Source organism: Sminthopsis crassicaudata, chromosome 5, assembly GCF_048593235.1.
Source record: "Sminthopsis crassicaudata isolate SCR6 chromosome 5, ASM4859323v1, whole genome shotgun sequence".
Taxonomy (NCBI): domain Eukaryota; kingdom Metazoa; phylum Chordata; class Mammalia; order Dasyuromorphia; family Dasyuridae; genus Sminthopsis; species Sminthopsis crassicaudata.
Genome location: NC_133621.1, coordinates 287,560,273 through 287,586,263, shown reverse-complemented (window position 1 = coordinate 287,586,263; position 25,991 = coordinate 287,560,273). Strand labels below are relative to the sequence as shown.

Here is a 25,991-nt window from a genome sequence, read left to right as displayed (position 1 = left end):
TCTTTCACCTAATCAAAAATAAATAAATAAATAAATATGTAAATCTGAGAGGGGAAGACTATCAGGGCTTCTGGCCAAAGAAAAATGATTTACATTCAAACTGAGTCAGGACCAAAAAAATGACCAAATGGGGCTTTGGACTGGGCCAATGGGAATCAGATTGGTTTTGATTTAAGGCATGGTCCTTAAGAAAGCTAGCCAGTAAACCCCAAGATATTTTGGGAGGGTTCAGAGATCCCAAAGAAAAAATGTTTTTAAGAGCATCTATAGGTGCTCTGTAGAACAGAGAGAGTCTTGGAAGAGAAGGAAAGAAATGCAGCCTCTGGAGTGATCACCATGATAGACATAGTAACAAAATGAAGCACAGGGCTTGTAAAATAAATATTATGTGTAAGGAAGACTCACCCCCCAAATCATTCAATCTAAAATTGTCCTCATGTTGTCATGACTTTGGAAATATATGTTAAAGGGGGGAAAGGGAGAAGATCCCCACGTGTTTCTGAAACCAGAAAGTAAATCATTTTGCTAAAAACACATTTTCTTTTTCTTTTTTTTAAAATTAATTTTATAATTATACATTTTTGACAGTATATATGCATGAGTAATTTTTTTATAACATCATCCCTTGTATTCATTCTAAAAACACACTTTAAAAAAAGACATTAAAACTTGGCATGGGTTTTTATATTTTAATACTTGAATATTTAATACTTAAAGTTGTGTAGTAAAAGAAAACCAATACAACAAATATGTGAATTCAGAGTCAAGTATTGAGTCTTCACAAAATTAGATATTAAAAATTCCAGACCTTTTTGGTAATGCAGAATATTTTTTTTAGTCACTAGCACATACATGATTGTATTATAGACAATTAACACTGTCCTTTTGGATCTATGCCCATATTAGTTTCAGCAGCTTATTCAAGACCAAATAATCTAAAAAGGATCGGTGTTGTGATTTCTTTAGAAGTTTGCCCTAACACATTCAGTGCATTAATAAAAGTGTGGCAAAGTAATTAAAAACTTATTGCACTTTTTTTTAAAAAATCAACAACATGATTGCTTCTTCTAAGAGCTTTGGTGATTTTATTTGTACACTCAAACTTTTATCAAATAACAAAACACAATTCGAAAATAATATTCTCTCACACTTCTCACCTCTGGCACTTCCTTGGTCTAACATCAAAATGTTACATTTTAGATACTGAAAACTATAACAAAATGGTAGCTATCAGGGACAAATTTCAATGGCATTTAGGGAAACTAACTGGCTTAGGTGGTTAAAATCTTAAGACAGGATAAAACAATGACTAATTGAAAAGATGTGTGCCACAAGAATGACTGAAGAGGGAAGTCTCCAGGACTAACAGGCCACACTACAGAAATGTTATTTTTGTTGGAAATCATGGTTTGGTTGGTGTGTGTTTTTGCAGTGACACATATCACAACTCATCTATGTCACACAGCAGATTGTCTCCAAGAGCTTGGCACAGCCAAGTAATTAACAGTACCCAATGGCAAGCCTAGTAAAGTTTGCTACGCATTCTCAGATGGTCAACAGGAGGCTGTTGCCAGGCCCAGCCTGGAGATAGGATCTGACTAAGTTTGTGCTCTGATCCAGCTTTTGAGAGATGCAGGGGCTCTCTATATTCTGATGAGGCAGCAGTGGACTCCAGACCAGTCCTGTTCACAAATCTAGAGCAGAAAAGAGACTAGAGGCCTTCCGGTCCAACTCCTTCAATTTACAAATGTTAGATGCCAAGAGAAAATTTTTAATTCTCTACAGTTTAGTATACAGAACTGTGTATATATTAGATGGGCTTTAAAAAAATAGACTTGTTTTCCCTCAAATATCAAAAATATAAAAATATTAAAGTTCTAGAAGGCCACTAGTAAAGAAATGTTATCCTTGGTCTTAGTATAGACTTAGTCTTTCTTAAATGTAAGTTGCTTGTCTCTTGAAAGTGCATTAACTTTTAATTCACTAGTAGAAATGGAGACTATACCTGTGATTTCATTGGCATGGGGAGGTCCCAGAACCTCCCACTGCAGATTGGTATTTTTATGGTTAAAGGGCTTGTCTAGGATCATACTGCTAGTATGTGTTAACAATGAACATTTCTCCATCTATTATATAATGTTAGTTCTTAGTATGCTAATAAGAACAATAATTTATGAACCTTTTGTTGAGAAAGTGAATTGTTTTTGAAAAGATGGGCGGGTTCTTCCCAAACTGCTTCAATACAGTAGGCCATGGGCAACTATGTGGTGAATATTCCTTTTAAACCAGCAATTTTTTGTATCTTTGTAGTTTCTAGCACTTAACAGTGTCTTGTACACAGGAGACTTTTAACAAATGTTTTTTGAATTGAATTATTTGAAACCACATTTGTAGCATTAAGGTCATTCCAAAAACTGACCTACATAGCCCTGTATATTAAGAGCATCTAAGAGACAAGGCATTTATATTTTATAGAAGGCTTTTCTAGACTGCAAAAAATTTAAGCCACTGAAAATAAGATTCTAAAAATGTATACTGTTTTTTGTTGTTTTTTTTTTTTAAAAGGAAAGTGTGACTTTCATTAAAAATATATCAAAAGCACAAAAGCCATGATTCACTATTAAAACCTGCAGGAACTTTTTTTATACAACAACATTACAAAATACCCTAAAGGCATGCTGTCTTAAATTTTAGAGCTGAAAAATGTAACACTTTAAAGTATTTACAAGTTTCATATCCTTCTAGTATATTATCATTACATGATTTAGTTCCACTTCCATACTACAGGGATATGTTTATGGAACCACATGTTTCTCACTGATTATCTAAATTATCTGAATTTTAAAGAAACTTTGTTCCAGGTTAAAAAAAAAAAAAGAATAACTTTGAGAAAGTGATTAAAATTGGCAAAGCTACACTCTCAAAGGAAAAGAGAAAAATATTTTCTGAAAGCCAATTTTTATAGCACTACTCAAAATATGTTTCTTGTCTTTAAAGATTTTAATCCAAAAGAATTTTGACATTCACCTTTATAAATGTCAACTCTTCTTATGTACAGTGTTAAAAAACAAGCTACTGAATCCATTTCTGCATAAACTTTGCACACCATTTCCCTTTCTTAAATACAAGATATCTGCATGTTTTCAGATAGCAGAGTGAACCAGATTTAGTTTTTATCTACAGTACAGTATTAGTAAGTCAATAAATTAGGCCTGTGGAGTAAAATGTTATTCATGACAACAACAGGTATTTGCTGAGTCAGTCCAGAATCTATCTGGAGGCACCGATCAAGAAAATTAAAATAGTTTTTAAAAATCTACAGTAATTCAGAGCAATCATTAGCAACCAGTGATAGTTGACTTTATGCATCATTGGCAGTGCTGAACAGGAAAGGTAGGTGCATGATGACTTTGCCATATACAAAGGCCAAAGCTATAAACAAGAGTTTAGTGTTGCTTAAAGGACATATATCATAACCTTAGAGCTGATATTTTCCTAGACTGGCACTGGATGTAGCCATAATATCAGTAGTGTTCCTGAACATTTCAGCTTTTCTTGCACACAAAGACATTAGCATAATGGGAACCATTCACATTAGGGGCACTGTCACAGTGCACCCTCAGCTCGAAGCTCCTGGGTGCCATTTTTTGCTGCACATGCCCACTTATTCAGAGTTGGATGTAACCTTTAAGATCCACTCGCATGCCCTCATTTTAGAGATGAAGGAACTAAGGCTTATCCAAGGGGATGCCCACAGATAATGGAAAGAATTCAAACCCAGATTTTCTTAAATCCAAATCCAGTGTTCTTTTGCTGTTTGGTGTTTTGTGTTTTTCCTCAGTACAGCTAGCTGCTGCACATTCAGACACAACAAATTGAAAAGATCTCACTGAAGATCTTGAACATATAAATTAGATCCTTTTCTTCTTCCTTCCTGTGCTCAGTCCTTTTTATTTACTTTCTAGCTTTCTTATTTCCAGTCATAACAAAATAATGGTCATCCTCCTTTTTCTTCAGAGAGGGTTTGTCATTGTCATTCACCGTTTCCTTCCCAGACAAGAGCATTTTCTTGGTTGGCAGAGCCACTGTTTTGCCACATTTTGGTGGGGTTTTCATCAAAGGCTGACTTTTTGGGGTAGGCAGGGTGGCCTTTACTAAAGCCTGTGTTTTGGTGGAAGACTGGGAAAGCTTGACAACTGACAATGGGGTACGTGCAGAAGACGCGGAGAGGCTAGACCCTGCCGGGATGCCTTTACTCTTATTCTGGGACTGTTTTTTGGTCTCAGAAGTCACATTCTTACCATTCGGTCCCAGCAAGGTGGCTACGCAGGCTGTTTTTGCAGGAAAACCTGAGGCTGCAGAAACTGGCTGCTTTAAATTCTGAACTGAGTTGAGCTTCTGGGGCTGGGCTCTCGCTGTCTGCGGCCTTCTGCCGGGTGGCTGAGAGTGTGCTGCTGGTAGTCTTTCTGTTGTGCTTTTAGTCTTGGATTTTGCTAGTTTTGCAGGGGACTGAAGAGAAGGAGAAGGTTTAGATCCTAGCTGGCCATTTGCTGTGGGAAGTTTGGGGGGCTTTGGTGAGGCTGAGTGAGACACTGCACTGTGCTTGGAAGAAACTGAATTGTGCTTTAACTGCCCAGAAGACTTCTGGGAAAGATGAGCAGCAGGAGGCCTGCTCCCTGAATTCTGCACTGGTGGGCACCTGACTTTGGAGTGGTCAGGGGACAAGACCCGTTTGCGTAGAGACTCAGAGACACTCGATGCAGTCCTCAACGAACCAGGGGAAGAAGTGCTGACAGCATGGGAAAGAGCCAATGGTTTCTTTGGTGCTCCTTTTGAACTCATATGATGTTGAGGAGAAGCTGTTGTTGATGAATTTGGTGCTTTAGAACGCCCAGAGTTTGAGTGACCAGCTTTTAGTGAGCTGGGCAGAGGCAGTGTAGGTGTGGCACATGCCTGAGCAGGAGACTGAGGGCGTTTGCTAATGGTCTGCTTCTCCCTGGCCCTCAGTACAGAAACTGGTGTGCCAGGTCTCGAATTCTGCTTCTGAATCATGTTGACAGCCGACATTGGATCCATTAAAGGTGGTGGTGGGGTTCTGGCAGGTGAATCGGGAATGCTCTCATTAGAGATGCCTTTTTGAAACGCAAGGATTTTTTGCTCCAGAGTTGCAAATTGCAGCACTCGGCAGGGGTCATATTTAAGCAGAAAACCTTGAAGGGTATCCCAACCTCCACCAACACGAACCATCACGTGTTTGCCATGAAGCATCTGTCCAAGTAAAAGAGGGGAAAGAAAATCTTGAGGTTTACATATCATCTTGAATGAGTTCTATGGGATTCACAGGCATAGGGAATAGAGAGTGATCTACATTCTGTAGTCTATAGAATGGTCGTCTATTGGTATATGTCATGTCAAATCAAATTGTGAATTTTAAAATACCAGGCATATTCCAGCTATCTGTCGTGAAGCAGCTATGAGAAATTGTATGCTTCACAAAACTCATCTCCACATATGACTAAAGACTTGAAAAGTCATTCAGCTAATAGAGAGCTATTTGTTGGAAGGGTTTATATCCATAAATATTTAGTAAGCTGAGGGGAAAGGCTATAGAGATAGAATTAACGAAGGGAAAAAAATACAGAAATTGGGTGAAGGTCTGAAAATAAAGATTAAGCTTGAAATGGAAGAGACCATGGGAGGAAACTCATCCATAGGAACCCATTCCCACTACCTTCTCAAGTTAGGAACAGGGCAAATAATGATACAAGCAGCTGTTATATTACCTTATAAAAAAGCAAAGTTTTGGCTTTCGATCCTCTTATGATAACAAAAATAAGCACCCAGAAAAAAGACAAAGCTGGAGATGAAGCGGTATAGCTACCAGAGTGCTTAGATGCTATTTCATTGCTAATTTAAATTAACAGTCTTTTCTTTAGGGTCCAAAGGCTTTGATGTTTCTTGTTTCCTTTTTATTTTCACTAATTCCAATTTATTCTTACATATGTTATGTTTCCCTTTTCTTCTTGCAAGTTAAGACAAAAATGTCCTATTCTATTCATCTCTATACCTAAGAAAACTATACATATAATCCACTAGAAACACAAATCATGGTGATTGCAGCAAAAATTCCATTTTTTTAATGCCAATCCTCCCCCCCCCCAAAAAAAAACATCATTTTCCTTTTAAACACACCTTGCTACTTCAGAAATAACCAAATAAAGGTCAAAATTCTAAAGCAGTGGTCCTCAAACTTTTTAAATAGGGGGCCAGTTCACTTGTCCCTCAGACTGTGGGAGGCCGGACTATAGTAAAAACAAAAACTCACACTCTGTTTTCGCCCCTCAGCCCATTTGCCATAATCCGGCGGGCCGCATAAATGTCCTCAGCGGGCCAGATCTGTCCCGTGGGCCGTAGTTTGAGAACCCCTGTTCTAAAGTAAGGTATATACAATAGCAACACACACACTCATGCACAGAATATACTTACTCTTATGAAAAGTATTTTGTCTCCTAATCTGTAGCGTCCCTCAGACAAATATTCAATGGAAAATCGATGAGAACAACTGCATGGAGGATCTTCGGCGATGTGCTTAACCTAAATTTTCAACCAAAATTTAGGACTCAGTATAACAACTGTATTGAAAGTGAAGTTAACATGTGAAATGTCATGAATAGTTGGTGAAATCAAATTGAAGGATGAAGATTCAAAAACTGTTTTTAAGAACCATTTTATTCCTAAGGAAGCTGGTAAGGATGGATGTCCAGACCAAACTGAAAACACTGGATGGTTATTTTTAAGGGTTCTGGGAACTGGTCCCAAACAACAAATCAAAAGGAAATTCCTACAGAAATAAGCTATATTTTTTGGAATTATCCTTTTGGTGCAGATACCTACATAGATGGTAAACTCATAAAGTAATAACATTGATTTCTAGAAGTTACATATGCCTATAAATTCAGATCTATTATTACGTAGCTAAAGAAAAACTTGAGATGTCTGCAGATACCATATCAAACTCATTAATTAGAGTCACATTTCCTTTAGTTAACAAAAGGCATCTGTCATTTGTCTGAACTATGATTTCCTTGGTTTATTTTATTTATAGCCACCTGTCACTATGAGACAAGATGCTCAGATTTCAGAAATTCTATGAAATACAATTGTGTTTCCTGGGGTGGGTGTAAGGGTCCCTAATCTCAAACAATGTTTTATAGAATAGTTCTCAGGAAGGTACAGGATATAACAAGTTATTACATGACTCATATAACTTAAGTTTAAAAATACAACTAAAAATAGGCCTGAAAAAATGAATTTGCTAATAACAATTCTCTATTCACATCGACATTAGCCTAATTTCTATCTTTAGCTATGACACATAAGATACTGTACAATGTCTCTAGATAAATGTGTAAAACAAAAACATTTTGAAAAAAAATGTGTTTTGCATTTTTTCTTTATATTCTAAGCAGAATGATTCATTCCCTTCAGGAAGGAAATTGCTTCCATTTCCTGAAAGAATATTAGTTTAGACTGAGTAGCTGAATTCGGGGGCAGCAGGTGGTAGAGATGGAGAGCTATCCTACAGGCCAAGAAACTGCATGTTCAAGTCTCTGACATATAACAGCTATGTGACACTTGGGAAAAGTCACTTAATCCCTTAGTGCTCTAGGCAGTTCTCCAAGTCTAAAAGTTGCAGAGCAAGGGCTGTGTTGGTACCTGAGAATTTTTAATACTAATGAAATCAATGATCCAATCTCTATATCTATCTGAACACTTCTCTGTCTAAATACTATTAATCTCTAACCATCATAGATGGCCATAATCTAAAACAAAGTAGAGTGATTCTAAAAGAAGTAATTTTAATTTTTTTCCATGATGATAGTCATTAGCATATCACCATTGCACATTCTAATACTGCTATTATTAGTTTTATTGTGTTGATGAACTATATAAGCATAGATGAATATTTTATATTCTGGTAAGGCATTTTTAGACCAGATTTTTTTAAAACTATAGACAACTTAAATGTGTCCATTGCATTTAAAATGATCACTTTCCAAAAGTATAAATAGGACAAGTGAATATGCATGTTATTTTGTGAATCAAGTACTAAGAAAGAATATAAAAATCCAAGAAACAATCAAGTCTTTCCCAGTCCTAAGAATTACTGGATATTTACAACTTATAGCAGCCTTTCTTCAGCTGTAATCAAAGCATACCCCTACTCACTACTGGAGTTGTAGCCAAAGATCAAGGGAAGAAAATGTCATATTAAGTCGGCCAGTATGACTGGTACTTACAGCTTCATGGAGCTCTCCATGATGACAGCAGGTCTTTGGTGGGCTTTCCGGTAGGAGAGACCCAGAAGTATTTAGCAAGGTTTCTTCTAGTTCAATCTCTTTCTCAAGTTTTATTAATACAGGTGGTTCAACCCCATATCTGGTGGAGGGAAAGGAAGATAGTGTTGAGGGAAGAAAAGGACAGAAGGTTATTGAGGTTAAAGTCTGATGCAAGTGATGTAAAGACAATGCTGGTCACTGCAACAAACACATCTCATCAGATTTACAATGACCCAGTAACAAGTCATAAAGGCATTTTTTGGGGACTGATGAGAATTTAACTCCTGACATTACGAGGCTTCCTAATGTTGCCCTTCACCTATTAATCCTCATCCTCTGCATTTACCGGATGATATCTTAGACTACACTTCTTCAAAGTGTTTCACTGGTTATGTATTGTTTGTAACCAAGCACAGGTACCTTGTGTCTCTCCATTGTCTTCTGTGTGATATTCATGTTTTATTCTTTAAACACTCTTGTATTCCAAGTCTCACTGTCATCTATTAATCTGCTATCTGCTGGACTACTTGGTAAACACCATGAGGGTATAGATTGGGAACCAGAAGAGTTCAGGTGGTTTCATCTTAAAGTCATTCTGAATGACCCCCTTTCATATTTAAAGAGGACTTACTTCTCTTTAGACAGCTGTAGCCTTTGTCTTTTCTCAATTTGTATGTAATCTATTTTACAAAGTCATTCCAAAACCCAAAAGTCTGTCATTCCAAAATTAAACTGAAAGTTCTTTTGAGAAGAAAAAAATATCTTAGGATTAAAGATCAACACAATTATAGAGTATAACCATTTTTGAGGGGAAAAAGAATGACAAACCTCAGGTCATCCATTTAGATAACACCTTTCTATTAACCTATTATGACACAGTGTACTAGATGGAAAGATATTTATTTATTCTATTTTCTTAAGTGACAAAAGAAAAAGAAATGTGTGCAGTTCAGTTCCTTTGTTCTAATGATTATATTTGCTGATAGGGCATTCCTTTGCTCTAAAGTAAAATGGCTAATTATTTTTTTAAAAATTAAAATATCAAAAGTCTATAATTTTACTGATGACATACCTTGATACAATCCTCCCAATTTCCAGAAGGCAAAGATAAACTTGTCTTGGATCTTTGTGTAAAACTGGAAAATAAAAAGTTGTATTTTACTGTTCAAAATTAAACAAGCAAATTTTTCTTTTGATATGAAAGAGAGCTGTGAAAAAAAGCCAAGGGTTTAAATGTAACTCCTCTGACAGCAGAGAGTTTCATTTCTGTCATTGTATAAATCTTTGTAGAACTGTTTTGCTGAATTGTTGAACAAAGTAAGAAACTATCAATCTGACCATTATCTAAGAAAAGTAACAAGTTACCTCTGAAAGGTAAGAAATTCTAACACCCACATTTTTATACTAGAAATATATAAAACATGTCTAATAAAGGTTGAAGAAGACTGAACTGTGAAAACTGTGTCCTGCTACTTATAAAATTTCTCACTTACAAAATAAATCAAGATTTGAAACCATAACTTTTTTATATTTCCCCAGGGCTAATGCTCCATGGGACAAAACCTTAGGAGCTAAGACCTAATCTGTTTTAGCCAGAACTACATTCTAGTGTTGTGTGCCATCAATTTACCTTTCTTTTACTTGGCAAGTTACTGGATTCCTCTGACTCATTTTCACCTTCTGGGACATCCTTACTAACTACCTACCTACTTCAAAAGAACAGCAACAGAAGGTATAGAACCTCAAAAATGAAGAGCATTCTCCAAATATGATGTGTGAAAGTAAGAAGAGAAACCTTATTTCTAGCTAATAGTGACTATGGGAACTCATCCTAGTTGTGCTGAAAATGGAAATTGACCAGCCTAAATTTAAAACTTTCCTTTCTCTGTGTTTTAGCTTTTCTCTTCTGTTTATTTTTAATCTTTTTTTCATTTTGTACTAAAAAGTAATGGAAAGTTTTAAAATATTAATCCAATTATGCTGGCTTGCTGCTAGCTGGCATACTTTCCCATATGAAAGGTAGGATAGCCTGTGACTTGGACTTCTTTATATTTTCCAGGCAGAAGTTATTGTTCTAAAGTAGGCAGCATAAGCCTAACTACTGGAGGATGGAAAGCAATTTTAAATAGCTTAGCCACTGGGGCATTTCTCCTGGAAATATGTTACATGGTTTGCTTCTTCTCTCCGGCTGCAAGAATACCCTGGGGATTACTTCAGAATTCTATTCCTCTACAGCAGCACTGCTTGCAAGATCCTGGCAAAAAGAGGTAGAGGTCCAAACAAAGCTCAAACATCTCAGAGCTTCTCAGAACACAGGGACAACTAAGTGTTTAGCTTAGAAACCACATTTCATGATTTGGTTTCTTCTGGATAGCTCTGGCATCAAGTACATCCATGGTGAAATACTTTCTCACCAGGAAGGCAAAGTGAAAAATTCCTTCTTGCTTTCTCCCAGAAAAAGGAAAATGGGTCTGAGACAGAACCAGCTCCTGCTGAGGACTTCTGGAAACCAGGCCTGTCATAAAGATGTCAAAAAGGATCAGCATCCCTGATTTGATAAAAACTCAAAGACCTTTTGTGTTTCATTTATGTCTTTCTCAGAAGGAAACCATATTTGGGCAAAATGTTCTCTAACAGCCTATATCAGATTATTACATCACCTTAGCCTTCATATAGATGTTTGTGTTAATTTAAAGTTAATGCAAAGACCACATCAATAATCCTTGAATGGTAATAAATCTCTAGCAACTAGGGCATGGCACAGTGCACTGGGTCTGGCTGGAGTCAGGAAGACTCAAGTTCAAATCTCACCTCAAGACAATTATTAACTAGGTGACTTGCCCAAGCAAGTAATTTAATGTTTGCCTTAGTTTCCACATCAATAAAATGTGGCTATCAATAGATCTTAACTCTCAGGGATGTTGTGAGGATCAAATGAGATAGGATGCATAGAGGGCAGCTAGGTGGTGCAGTGGATAGAGTACCAGCCTTGAATTCAGGAGGACCCGAGTTCAAATCTGGTCTCAGACACTTAACACTTCCTAACTGTATGGCCCTGGGCAAGTCACTTAACCCCAACCTCAGGAAAAAAAAAAAAAGAGAGAGATAGGATGCATAATGCACTTAATACAGTGCTTGGTTCATAGTAGTGGGGTGGCAGTGGTGGTTGAAAAGTATGACTTCATTTCATCTGGACAATGAGCAGAATCTGCTGCTTTTTATGTATAAGTAGCAATTCATCTTTCTACAGTACCACTTAATGTAAATGTTAACTGCTAACATAGGGTTGCAAGTTTAGTTAAGAACATTTCTGAAATCAGTTCATTTAAGCATATCAACTGAGTTCTGTGTGGAAAGTTTTCCAGGTGAAGATTGTCATCAATGGATAAGGATTGAAATTCTATTGACTCAGAATATGTGTGATTTCCCAATTGTGTCAAGTCTTTTAGGAGATTCAAGGTCTGCCATTTTATTTAGAGGATTAAAAGCAAAGTAAATGATACAAATATGATTTATCAAACATAAACATAAATATCAAACACTAAAAATAGTGAAATAATCACCTAAACCTTCAGATTCAAAGAGGTAAGTCTCATCAACACCAACACGCCTGCACCAGTGAAGGAAGTTAGCAGTATTGTCTCTAGCAAAGAATGAGCCTGATGGGGCATCTTTTTTACAGGGAATTTTTCTCATTGGAAAATCCTAAAAATTAAAAATATATAGAAATCAAAAAAGGGTAAAACAGAAATATATTTTTATAAGCTAAAAAAGAAAGTTCAATACATTAACCATAGCTATATATTAGTTACAGAATAAAACTGATTTGGGGAAAAAACCCAAACAATTGTTATATTATAGTCTAATTTCCTTTCAATCTTATTCATTTCAGTACTGTTTTCTTAGGAAAAGAGCCCAGTTAAAATTAGCATGAAAAGGCCTGGTTCTCCCATCGACTTGCTAAATGATCTTGGGCAAATTGGTTTTTTGGCTGATTTTTAATTTTCTTAACTGTAAAATGAAGAGAACCAAAGATTCTTCCCTGGTCCAGACACCCTAAAGAGATCCATGGATCTATTTTAGGGGGCCTATGAACCTGAATGGGAAAAAACCCTCTAATTTTAACTGAGTAATTGTTGCAATTATGAAACTAAGCACCAAATTAGAGCAGTGTTGGCTTCTCCAGCCTGCCAAGAGTTTATGACACTAAAAAAGTTAAGAAATCCTAGACCAGATGATGTTAAAGGCCTTTCCAAGCTTTTTCTTTTGTTAAGTTAAAAAAAAAAAAAAGCACAAAAAAGCCTTTGTTTAAATACTTTCTAGGAAAAGGAATGTCCCATGTGACTTTTCTAACCTGTCTTCCATCTCTTACAGCCCTTTTCAAAAGCAGAAAAGAACTATAGATTAAAATCGCCTAAAAGGCAACATGGCCAAAAGTGAGAATCAGTGTTGGAATCAGAAGATCTCAGATGAAACTGGATCTCTGCCACACTGACTGGATAGGTCACTTATTTTCCTGTTGCTCCAAATTCTCTAAATCCCTAAGTAATAGAGAAGTTGCTAGCCTGCATTACATGGAAGGAGTTTGCACTGCATGAGTCTTCAAACCCAGGAAATCAGGTATCTCCTCAAATCCCATCATTCAAAAAGACCAGAAGCCTTTTAGACATTCTTTTTCACATCATAGGAGAAGAGTGGTCCTTCAATTCTTAAAGAGGTCACCAGAGAAAATGACAGGTAATCTGTGATTCAAAAGCTCTAAAAACAGACACCCAGCTGTAAACTCTTGATGATGGATTCTGTCAGGTAAAGTAGCCTTAGTTTAGCTCAGACAGCCCATTTGTTGATTAAAGGAGAAGAAATGCACCTTAAGCTTTTTTTCTTCCTCCCAATTTCATCCTAGCCTTAATGAATATATAAAATAATTAAATCTTTCTATCATATAGCCAATATAATGATTGCGTACCACATGCCTACAGTTATATATCAGGCATTGCATTAGTTTCTGTTAAGGATACAAAGATGACTAAGACCCAAGACCTATTTTCAAGAAGCTCACAATCTATTAAGAGAGTTAAAATCCTAGTACCAAGCAACCTGAGGACCAGGTAGAGAGTACCAAGGAAGAGGCTGCTAAATTCTGTCATTGGTATCTCCAAGATGCTCATATTCATTCCATCTCCCCTGACACCATGTTTGGGTCTCTATTACCTCCTCTCAGGACTTCTGCCACAGCTTCCTCACCGTTCTCCCTGACTCCAATGTCTAACTCCCTCTGATCATTTCCACCCCCTGCCCAGAAGTGCTCCATATGGACTCATCATTTATAGGATGAAGACCAGGTATTTACACCCTCTGTAATCTGGTCCAACAATCATCCACTTCTTTCCTACTCTTCATTTTCATACTCTCGTTCTACCTTCCAAGCATTGGCCCTCCAGTCTGACCAGAGTAGGTCTCTCTTCTCCTAGAACGGCCTCCTCATGTCACCACATGTTAAGCCTTCCTTGAAGGCCTACCTTCATTCCTACATTCACCATGATCCATCTCCCCAAACACATTCCCAAGAGATCCCTCCTACTCCAGATCTCTCATGACTCCCGACTCATCTAAAGCACTGAGCACATTCTGACCTGTCCTAACACTTAATTTAGACACATGTCTAATCTCCCAATGAAATTGTAAAAGGTAAATCCTTTGAGGGCAGGGCTTGAGCCATTTCTTCACTGAATTTTCAGGGTCTTACATACAGGAGCTTAATCAATATTTGTGGAACTTAATTCAGAGAGAAAGATGACTTCTGGAAGCCTTCATATTAAAAATGGCATTTGAAGGCTACATACAAAAATTAGTGAATGAAGACTATAAACTGAGAGGGCAATTTAAACAGAGGGAATGATACAAGCAAATCTGAAGAAATTATACTTTTTTTTGCAATTCCAAAATGACCTGATTTTTTCATATAAGAAAAAATTATAGGAATGAAGTTTATTCTATTAAAATGGAAGACACACATATACCATAAATCAAAAAGGATTATGAAAATGAATTTTGGAGATGGTGGAGCTGGGCTTTGTTTTCCAGAGAGACATAGCCTACACTTACATGGTGATTATCTTGTATTTTTAACCTGGGAATAAGTTTTAACTCAGGGAATAGGGAGTGGTCCAGATTGGCTAGAATAAAGGATATACAATAGAAAAGAGAATGTGAAGAGATAAGGATAAAAAGGGAAACTAGAGATCAATCTGTAGAGAACTTTAAACATTAGACTAAGGAATTGGTGGGGGATAAAAAGGTATTTCAAGTACAAAATTAAGAATCTGTGCCCATCTCTATTGATGTGAAACCTTAGATAAACATTAACATAAATTAATGAAAACTTTAGATTATAACATTATTACAAAAACTTTTTTTAAAGGTGACTCACTTCTAGTTCCTCAGAATCACAACATGTTTTAATTGTGTTTTGCAATACATTGATCAGCTGGCACAGAAGGACACCATTATCAAGTTCTTCTAATAATCTTTCTGCCTTGACATCAACACCTAAAAAAAGAATTAAAAATGACAATTCTTCCAAAGACACCAAATTCAAGCAAAAAACAAAACAAAACAAAACAACAACAAAACCCACATTATACGAGTAAAATCATTTTGGCAGCTAAGGGGAGGAAGGACTGGAGTAGGGAGATTGGAGGCCAGAAGATAAATTTGAAGAATTATTACAGTTGTCCAGGCAAGAAATAATGAGGGCCTGAACTAAGAGAGTGGCCATGTAAACAGAGAATAATAAAAGCTTGAAATTTTAAAAGTCATACATCTGCCATTGTAAGTACTTAAAATTTTTAAATTAGCTTGAGCATGGTGATCACATCAGTTATAACAATTTTCTCAGTATTCAATCCTAACATTTGTGTGAAAATCTTGCCCAAGTATGAATACACACATGGGAAGGCGCACACGCATGTGCATGCACACACACACACACACACACACACATAAAATATCATGGCAAATGTTTTTCTTAGAATTCACTCCGGAGTAGATCTCAAAGCCTTACCCAATAAACCATTTAGCCAGATTGTCAAATCTTCTCGCATAGGTACCAAAGTAGCTTCATGGCGCACTGCTATCCATTCATCATACTGGCAAACATCTGCCAAACCTGGCCCATGACGGGGAGTCAGAGGACTTCGGGGACTTAGAGGAAGATCTTCTCCAAACCATACCTTAAAAAAATAAAGTTATTTGAATCAATATAACAGAAAAACCACAACAAACATTGAAAGACCTTCCTATGCTTTAAAAAAAATAATAGCTCAAATTTATTTTGAGCTCTAAGATTTGCAAAGCATTATTTTGACACAAACGCTCAGTGATGTCCAATTAAATCAAAGAGCAGTAAACTGACAGAAACAAAAACAAAAACAAAAAACAAAACAAAACAAAAAAATAAAGATTAAAAATCCTCTAGAAGTAAAGAAGGTTTTTGAAATGAAAACAAAGTAATAAAAACCAGAAATATTCATTTATACTGTTTGAGTTTTGAATTAAATAGTTACTTAACAAGCATTTCTTTATCATGCACTTAGTATCAAATGCTGGGGATACAAGGACAAAGAATGAAATTGTCCCTTCCCTCAAATGCCTTACAGTCTAACAAACAACAGAAGTAAAAACAAAGATCTGACCCCAAAACAGGCAGGGAAAGCCACAGATCCAAAGAATCTCTGAAAAGGATAAATTCTTGGACAGCATCCATCCATTCAGAATAAGAATCTTGTTTACAACCTTACCAAGTGATCCTTCAATCTCTGAAAATGTCACCAGCAAGAGGGAAATCGAGACCTATGGGGCAGCCCATTCTCCCTTTGGATAGCTCACAATGCTAGGAAATTATCCTCATTATACATTTTGAATGTTCCACAAAATCCTATCCTATGGCCACACTGGCCCAGTGAAACAGAAGCCTTGGAAGATTATACTATGATAGAAAGGTTTCACATGACCTGCTTTCCCAGGACCAGTTAGGCTAAATATAGAAAGACAATTATCAATAGGCAGGCCACTTAGTGATGATATTTTGGTTATGGTAGTCCATTAAAGAAAGAAAAATATATAAAATGACCCTCATACTTTCATGACAGCCCTCTGCTTTTGCAGTGATGGGAACAAAATAGAAGAAAAGGAAGCAAAGAGTATTAAGAATCACATTAGAATGATTAACTTTTAACCATTGATAATGCTAAATGAAAGACCCTTGCCCAATAAAGATAAAGTAGACATAATGCTGAAGGATCTGAACCCTTTCTATCAACATTCCTGGTGTAAATGATACCAGAAGAAAGAAGTTATGGCTTAATGGAAGGATGGCTCACAGGAAATCCATAGGACCTGGGGCAGTGGGTTTTATCAAAAATCCAAAAAATATTCTTTAGTGGGTTATTTGGTATTGCAGTATTAATGACAAATATGTTTTTTAAAAAATCATGAAAGTAATTGCAGCTTAGGCAACCACAATGGTTGTTGAGAACAAAGAGGTTTAATGTGATGAAATCCTCCAAATTAAAACAACATTCACTTTGATATTTGGGGATCTCAAAGGAAAGATGGGAAATGATGAAGATGCTGAGAGCTACAGGAGAAATTATGGCTTATGAAAAGAATGAGAGAGGCTTAAAGACTTAAGAGGACACAAGAATATCTTTATAACAAATATTTTCTTCTAGAAAAAAAAAAAGTTTAAATGTTGGCCATGGAAAGAATGAAAAAGCATTGTTTAAGAAAGAAAAAAGGGGATATAACTGGAAAAAACTCAAATCTAATCAATGTTTCACATAATAAATAACTTTTTAAACAATGAAGACAGATACCATTCCCCAACCCCATTAAATCTTACCTTCTAAACTAAATGCTCACTGGTTCCTTCAAAGGATATTTCTATGGTATAGTATTTACTTCCACCACCCAGCTAGCTGCTTTCCTCTAGGAGGTCAGACTGCCAAAATCCACATGTGGTTTGACCAGTGCAAAATATAAAAGGTCTTTCACTTCACTGGATGCTAAGTCTTTCTTAATATAACCAAGAATAATAACAGCATTTTTGGTTATCACATCAAATTACTGCCTCATTTTGAGCTTAAAGTCTATTACAAGGCCCATAATCTAAAACCTACAGACTAGTTCTACCTTAACCCAAGGCCTCTAAGTTGATATTTATGAGTAAGATATAAGATATATAATCTTGTTCAATTCAGCCTATTAGCCTACGCTGCTAAAATTCTTTTCTATCTTGATATCATCTATACATTAGCAAGTTCTCCAAACCTCACTTCAGTGGTAAATTTAGTAAGTAGGCCATTTTTCCTTTCATCTAAGTCCATCTAAGTCACCAGTACACAAGGGAAGAGCTCTCAAGCACTTAACTCCTAATCTGCCTCACAGCTGAAACACTGACCTGTTCAGATCACTCTTAGGTGTGATCCAACCAATACTGAATCCATCCAATACCAGTACTCCTCAGCCCACATATCTCTGTGTTGTCCAAAAGGATGGCATAGAAACTCCATCAAAAGTTTTCCAAAAAATATAATCAGACTATATAGTTCCTTTTATCTACATAATATAGTGATAGCCATCCTGTTTACAAGAAGAAAGGACAGTCTGGCTTGACTTGAAACATTCCTTTTTTGTTATGAATTCTAAAATCATCAACAAATGAATATTTCAAAATTTATTCAATTCAAAGAAAATCATATATGTAACCTTATGCTCAGTTTTTCTTAGGTGTGACCATGGAAACCAGAGAATATGTCTGTAGGCAAATAAATCACCCAGAATTCCTTACAATGAGATATTGCCCTCAATTTTAAACCTAATAAAATTTGGAGAAGAAACCATCCCTCTTTCCTAAAGAAGAAGCCACAGAAACAATGGCAGAGAATCAGAGGAGTGAAAAGTTCAAAGAGCCTAGGGAGAACACCCTCTAGAAATATTTGTTCAAGAGCTGGAGATCAGGAATAGTTGCTAAGCAGAGATGTGGGAGGCTTGATAAGTTTGAGGTAAGGGATAGCAGTCCCTTGGTCAGCCTTGGTTAATACCACTTTTTCTTCATCCAGAAACAGAAGGCCACCTTCATCATCTTCCTAGTTATCCTTCCTTGAGCAAAGATTACTAGTACAGGCAGCTTCTGGGAGTTTGTTTCTCTTTTCATTTTCAGTATCTGTGGTATTTAAGCTTGTGATACAAAACTTGATGGCCATCAACCCAAGCTGTCTGCATCAATTATTGCATGTGGAGAGTGGGACTGAGATTCTGTTCATTTTCCTTGTTCTTTAACAGATGTGATGGCAGGTCCAATGAGAAGATTTTTTTTAAATTAGTCATCTTCCAGAACATATATGCCTGAATATATATTCACCTCTGCGTAATCCTGAACCTTTTCCCCTTTGAACCAAGTAAGAAAAAAACTAAAAAAGAAAAATGATCCAATCAGGGATAGAAAATGAAGGAAGGATAAGTAAGCACTTGCATGTTGCTGGGGCTGCTCCAAGCCTTGGCAGGCCTAGGCTTCTCTGCCAGAATCATCCCACAAAAACCTTATTCCCATGGATTATACCACCATCCCTGGTCTTTTACATGAGTGAAACTAGGAAATGCTTCCATATACAGCTAGATGGTTGTTTCCTTTTTTAAACACAGTTAAACATCTCCCTTTGGATGGGACCCAATCCAGGTAAGCACGGACACTTTGAAAATTCCAGGGCTATAGATTATACATGTAAAAATTTAACATACTATTATATACTTTTGAATGAACAAAATGGTTTATAAAAGTAAAAAATTGTTAATATTCTAAAAGAGGCAGTCATGTTTATAATTGTAAATAACTAATCTAAAAAAGACTTTAAAACATTACCCTCTTATATATACATATGTATATTTATATATGTGTATGAATATATATATATACATATGACAATTATATTTTGAGATGCTTTTATGTCAATGACTACTACACCAAATTGGCAGATCCAGCACTAACAGTTAATATAAACACAGTTTAAAAAAAAAATCAGCTTGTGGCATCCTCTAAGAAACAGATGAACTCTCAAGGGAAGAGAGGAGGAAAACACACACAACAAAAGACAAGAAGGAAATAGCAAAGTCAAAGGGGGGGGGAAATAAACAAAAGCAGACACATATAGTAAATTCTGTCATTCACGAACATGAATAAAATCAATTGTTCATAAGGGATCTAAAATAGATTCAAGCTAAGCCCAAAGCTTGTCTTCTCTTCAATATGGCATAATTATCTCACTTTGAATACAGCAAAGATACACACATGGCCAAACTGTGACCACATATGATGTTTTAGAGCCAGAACACAGCTTAAATAGCCATGGCCATGGGCTTACCTCTTGGTCCTTCCCTTCTTCCTCTCCTCCTCCCCCCCACCAACACTAGATCCTGACTCAATTCCCTCACCAAAGCTAGATCCTGACTCAATTCCCTCCAGCTTCCCAGCTTGAATATCCCCTGGCTAGTACCTGTTTTGGCAGAATGTGAAGACCAGTATTGTTCTTATTAACCACATGAATGAATAAGTAGAAAGGAGTTAGTCGAGCTAGCCAGAAAATTAATGTGCATGAAGAGGAGGTATGCATGAGTCAAAAGGGTGAATTTACCTAAAATTACAAGTTAAAAATAGTGTGAAATAAGAGGGTAAAGGGCTAGGTCAAATCTCACTTCTAACACTAGTGATATATCTGTGGATAAAACTCTTTAATTCCTGGAGCCATAAGCAACTCTCTCTCCAGCTGTAATTTTTTAAAAAGGGTTGTAATCTGCTTTGATGAAGCACTCACAACTATGAAACCACAGGTTGTTATCATATCTGACATCAGTAATGCATTTGTGAAAATGAGAAGATAGACTAAACTTCAGCGAAGTAAATTTCTAGTTTTCAGAAAGACATCTCAAGTTAATCCTAGGACTACAAGCAAAATACAAAGTCCTGTCTTTAGAGTTAGCCAGATGATGTAGTAAGATGCTAATATTTCTAAAACATATATTGCCCATGAAAAATGAATGTCTAAAGATTATATGTGTTGTCTAGTTCTCAGACTTGTATAGATTATCACAAAGACAGCAGAAGTAAAAGAAAAGTCAATATAAGTTAAAATAATTTCATAGATGAAAAATTAACCACAAAAATTGATTGTCATGCCTAGAAAAATTCATAAGATAAAGTAATCAAATACATCTAGTAGAGAAAGTGACAAAAAAAAGAAGAAGAAAACCCTATGAAAAATGCACTCCCTGAAGGTTCTTTCAAGGCACACAACTAAGAAAGAGGCATTGCAAAGAAGTCGTCTGTGAAAATGAAGATCAGGGGAAACATAAGATTGTTAAAAAAAAAAAAAAAAAAAAAAAAAAAAAAAAACAGCAAGAGAGAAAACTGAATTTTAAGAAAGGATCATTAAATTTGAATGAGAAGTGACTGGAGTTATAAATAAGAACAATTTCAACAAAGTGACAAGGATAATACAATCAAATAAAAACAGCATTGAGAATTAACTAAAATGGCAAATTCCTGCAGCTTGAACATGAAAAGAAAAAACTTGATGGAATAGGGCTTAGATGCTTTGATCAGGTCAATTACAGATTTAAGAATAAATAAGATCTAGAAGATGAAAGCATGACAGCAGAAGGTAGATAACAAAGGAAAGAACAAGTCTACAGTCTCCAAAAGATTGTCATGAATTTCCAAGCACTGACTGGAAAACAAGACCATGAGATCTTTTACCTATTAAAGAAGCAGCATCTCTAAATGACAGGGCGGGGGTGGGGGGGGGGAGAGGGCAAAAGCCAGTTAACCAGTTTGTGTAGAACTTGCACTTAAGGATCAAACAACTGTTGCAAATATAATTTTTTTCTTAAAAAAAAAAAAAAAAAAAAAAACTTGTTTTTCTTGTTATGAGTGTCTTTTTAAAATAAAATAAAAGCTTTATTTATACAAGACAAATCTCAACTTTCAGAATAACATACACATAAAGTGTCCTGCAAATCTCAAAACAGTCAATAAATACTAGGAGTTACTGTTGTTATTATGACCATCAAAGAGGAGAGACTTAACTCCACCCTGGGGATGGTTAAGCTTTAATAGCAGCTAATACTTATCTGATAGTTCTAAGAGGAGCTTTGAAGTGTTTTTATCTAAGATCTAATATTTTTCTATAGTGCTTACACCATGGGAAAGAATATATCTTGTTTGGATTTTAAAATAACTATAGAAGCCCAAACTCTGAATGCCAACTAAATTGGATTTTTTTCATCATCCCCTCCTCCCCTCAATTAATTCTATTTATGTAGGTATTTTCAATATCTTTGATTTTTTAAAAAAAGCATTTCTCTCTACTAGAAGGTTGTGTGGTTGTATGATATGGCTGAATGAGTACTGACTCTCAAATCCAGACTTAGGTTCAAATGCTACTTTTGACACGCATCATCTGTGTGATCCAGGTCACTTGATTACTTCCCATGTGCCCTGTGGCTGTCTTTTCTGGAATAAGTGGCTAAGAGGTTCCTTCCAGTTCAAAATTCTAATATTTGTTTTTACTTCTCACTAAATGAAAAATCCATTCAATTTTTAATGTACGAGATGGTAGTGGGGGAAAAAAAAGATGAAGAAAACTATCGATTTTTTTTGTGGAGGTGGTTTAAGTGAGCTAATTCTATTAACCTTGGGCTATTTTTTGATCCTTGCAGAAACCATTTTTGGCAGAAAATTCAAAACAAAATTTAAAAATCACCCACAAGACAAATCTAGAAAACCACAGAACACCACTAGTATTAAAACCCAACTTTAAAAACCAGTTAACAAAACTGAAGAATTTCAGAAATTACTTAAAAGCAACTTAATCTTATAATTGAATTTCCATTATGTCCAGAATTTAGCTGCGATTTGGAGTTTGAATAAATATATATTACTTACTTGAACTGCATGCTGCATGGTCATCTATAATGAAATTAAATTCTTTTCCTGAAGGAAGACAGAAAAAGTGATGTATAAAGGTAGTAGCTTTCCCCCCATTTTACCCAAACAAAATTAATATAAGACTATAGCTAAGGAATCTGCTCCAGTGAATTGGCCAAATAAAACTTTTCTTCCCCTTGTTATTCATAAAAGGAATCCAAAATCACAGTAAGTGAAAAGGCTATTAAAAGATTACCTACTTCAGGTCACTCACTTAATGATGAAGAAACTGTTAATTAACTAAAATGAGGTAAGGTGAGTTAATCTCAGGTCACACTACTTGTGAGTAAAAATTCACACAAATCTTTCTGCTTTCAAATAAAGAATCCGATTTCCAGGGGACATAACACTAATCTCATCTTGCTTGTTTATATTTTCTAAAAGATGGAAAATAGAAAAGTGCTTGTATGATAAATGACTTTTACCATCAGGTTCAGAGAAGCTCTGGTAGTATTTGATTAAAATGTAATAAGGGCATTTTTTTTTCAAAAATTCCCTTATATTTATGTTTTTTTTAAAAGAAATTATATTAAACTATAATAATTACTTCTGAAACTGTTTTATCTTTACTTGGTCTATGTCATATTTTAGAAATTTGCAAGTTATATGCCATAGTATATAGCAAAATCTAGCATCACAATCTTCCTCTGCCAAAGAGCAACATAGCAAAACGAAAAATCTTCCATCTTTTGCCATTAAACCAAAATTTTATTCATGTAAAATATTTTTATAATATAACTAACTTCTCTGACTAGCTAAAGATTTAATAAGCAAACTATTACAGTGGGAAAAAAATACAATTCAACAGATTTTAAACAGGTACATATTTAATTCAACAATTAGGTACTTAATATCCACAAACAAGTCATCTAGATATATTTGTCTTAAGTAGGTAGGACCTAACCAGAAATTTCATCCATAGCAATAGTTTCCTTTTCCTTAAAAATATCTTGGTAAAATTCCAAAGATGATTTCTTAAGTTAATAATATAAAATTGCTTAGTGTAAGTTCAGGGAAAAAAAAACTATTTTTTCCACATTCAAAACCCCTTTGCATACTTACTTCTGTGTTGTTGATCCAGGAGGTAACTAGAATCTTTGACTAATTCTTAGCAGTCTAATCATCTAGTCCATATTCAGGCTTCCGTTATAAAAGCTCTTTGTACCCCAAACCAACAAAATACTTCACACTGAGAAGGTACAAAGTAATTATGATAAATCAATAATAATGTCACTTTCAAGAGTAAAGATGTATTTTCTTCTCCCACAGCTTCCAGGGACAAAAGACATACCTTATGTACCTTGTACTTTACATATGCTTTACTTCCAAGATAAATTATTCTCTTATTGTACCAAAGAGATTCATAAAAGTCAACTAAATTATTGAACCTAAGTTGAACCTAATTGAAGAGACCCAAGATGCATGACATTCTCCTTGCATGAAATGCCAACAGCAGCAGAATATCCCTTTTTGATGTCATCTTTGCTACTCTCTACTATAAGCAAGATCAGGGTACAAACTGAGCATAACTAATGAGCTTGTTATGCTTCCCACGAGCTCATTCAAAGGGGAATACATTTTTCTTTAGCATAAATAACGCTTTGTCCCCAACAAAGATCCCCAGTAAGAGGCTTCCTTGCATATAAAAAAAAAAAAGGAGGCAGCAAAGAAGCTGCTCCCATTAAATGAAGGCGTCCCACATAATCAGACAAGGGCTGGAACAGTTGCTACTGTCAAGCAGAAACAAAAGAAGGCCTAAATGGCAAGGCAAGTGGAAATTGGAGACAGTGATGCATTCACCAAGAAGCTATTGCAAGAATGTTTACTGGTTGCACTTTATGGAAAATTCAACATAATATGCTTTTATGAAATGAATTTGAAAATGAGATAGTGACACTTGAACTTTGTATTTACCTAAATAGCTTTATAACTATGCTTTTGGTGGCAAAGAGAGTGACTACTGAGAAGGAACTAGCAAATAAGTACCTGGATATGCTTATGGGGGAAAACCATCTAAATGAATGATAACACAATTGTATGTCTGGGAATTTTGTGTTTTTAATTTATGTAGAAACTGTCTGAAATAAATAAATGAAAGCCAGTTGTGGGCAACCTTAAGAGTATCCAGGTGATACTCCTGAAATACTTGCTTCTTCCTAATAAGGAAGCTTAAGGATGATGAGCTCTTTTAACCCTGGATTTTTAGCCTCCCATCCCCAGTTCCCCAGTTCCCCAGTTCTTTACCCATTCAACTTCTATCTCTACTTAATTTCTACTTCTGTCATCGCATATCTCCTGTTTTTTATTCTTTCTCTCCTTAAAATCAAGTCACCATTAACCCTATTTAAATAATCCTTTTAAAGTAGAACAAGAAAATTGTTCAGTGGGTAAGAGGGCTAATCCAAAGGAAACAAAGCATTCTCAGGAGAACTAAGTCCAATGTCTCTCTAACCATAGTGTACCAGCTGGTATGTTGAACGTTTTTGGCCCACCACATTCAGATCTCTGTGTTCTGATCAGTGAATATCTAAAGACCATGTGTTCCATTTCCTTTGTACCAATCAATCAATTGAAGTTTATAAACACTTGGTTTGACCATAGCACTGTGCTGTACAGCGAAAAGGAAATATAAAAGAGGTCAAAAATGACCTCCAGAAACTGACATTCTATATATATAGAAGGAGGTGTATGTACATATACAAGTCTATATTAGATAAGTATAAACAAATACACAATAATAAGGGTAAGTTGAAGCAAAGCAGCCTTGAGTGGAATCAAGAAACAAGACTTCATGGAAGAGATGACATTAAATTAAGCTTTGAAGGAATTAAGATCTAAAAGGCATCACCCTAAACATATACCTCCAAGATCAAGAACTCTGAACAGCCCTTATCCAAGCATAATCCAAATCCCCTAATCCAACCATAACCTATTCCACCTTTCCTTTTGCTTTCCCTTGCTTACCTAACTCTACTCTGTCCACACCTTGATCTCCAGTCCCTTGACCCCCTACTACATTCTCTCCAAGGCCTAGTTCTTTTCCTTTTCTTCCCCCCTCTTGATCCCTTGTAAGCCTATTCATCTTTACAGTGTCTCCTTGAATCTCTGGCCCCCTTTTCATTTCATTAATTGTACCTTGCCAAACCTCAGCTTTGGTTCATTCCTACCATCCTCATGCTTCATTCCTACATGTGACACTAAAAAAAGATGGAGAAAATCATGTCACTATTCTGACTGTATCCACTATAAATTTATGTATTAGACCCTCTCTACTAACAGTCAATCCCTCCCTTTTCAACTCACTATCCCATTCTCCTTAGTTGCCCTTCCAAACCTCTCCATCCCTCCTTAAACTTCCCATAGCTCACCCTCCCCCAACCTTGTCAGCTGAGAACCTTGCCTTTTATTTCTAAAAATGAATTTTTAAAATGAAGCCATTTGCCATGAGTTCCCTCTTTTGCCCTCTTCCTGTTTTCATACCACTCATATATCCTCTGCCATTATCTCCTTTTTTTATCTCTGTCTTACATGAGGGTTAGCTTTATTCCTTACTCTCACCTGCTCAAATAATCCCATTCCATCTTATTCCCTTTCAATTCACTTTCCCCCAT

The 25,991-nt window shown here is 35.9% G+C and overlaps 1 protein-coding gene across 3 annotated transcripts in view; it reads right to left on the bottom strand.

Moving 5' to 3' along the window:
- Positions 1-1,058: 1,058 nt before the first annotated feature.
- GAS2L3 (growth arrest specific 2 like 3) overlaps positions 1,059-25,991 on the bottom strand; it is a 39,536-nt gene continuing 14,603 nt past the window's right edge. For 2 of the 3 annotated variants that reach the window (XM_074271346.1, XM_074271347.1), the window contains 8 exons: positions 22,339-22,386; positions 15,403-15,571; positions 14,770-14,888; positions 11,903-12,044; positions 9,412-9,475; positions 8,301-8,439; positions 6,487-6,594; positions 1,059-5,268 (listed from right to left, as the gene is read on the bottom strand). In XM_074271346.1, coding sequence (XP_074127447.1) covers positions 3,955-5,268; positions 6,487-6,594; positions 8,301-8,439; positions 9,412-9,475; positions 11,903-12,044; positions 14,770-14,888; positions 15,403-15,571; positions 22,339-22,362 — 2,079 coding nt within the window. In that variant the 5' untranslated portion in view covers positions 22,363-22,386 and the 3' untranslated portion in view covers positions 1,059-3,954. The remainder of the gene's footprint in view (positions 5,269-6,486; positions 6,595-8,300; positions 8,440-9,411; positions 9,476-11,902; positions 12,045-14,769; positions 14,889-15,402; positions 15,572-22,338; positions 22,387-25,991) is intronic. The other variant, XM_074271348.1, reaches the window with a different exon arrangement.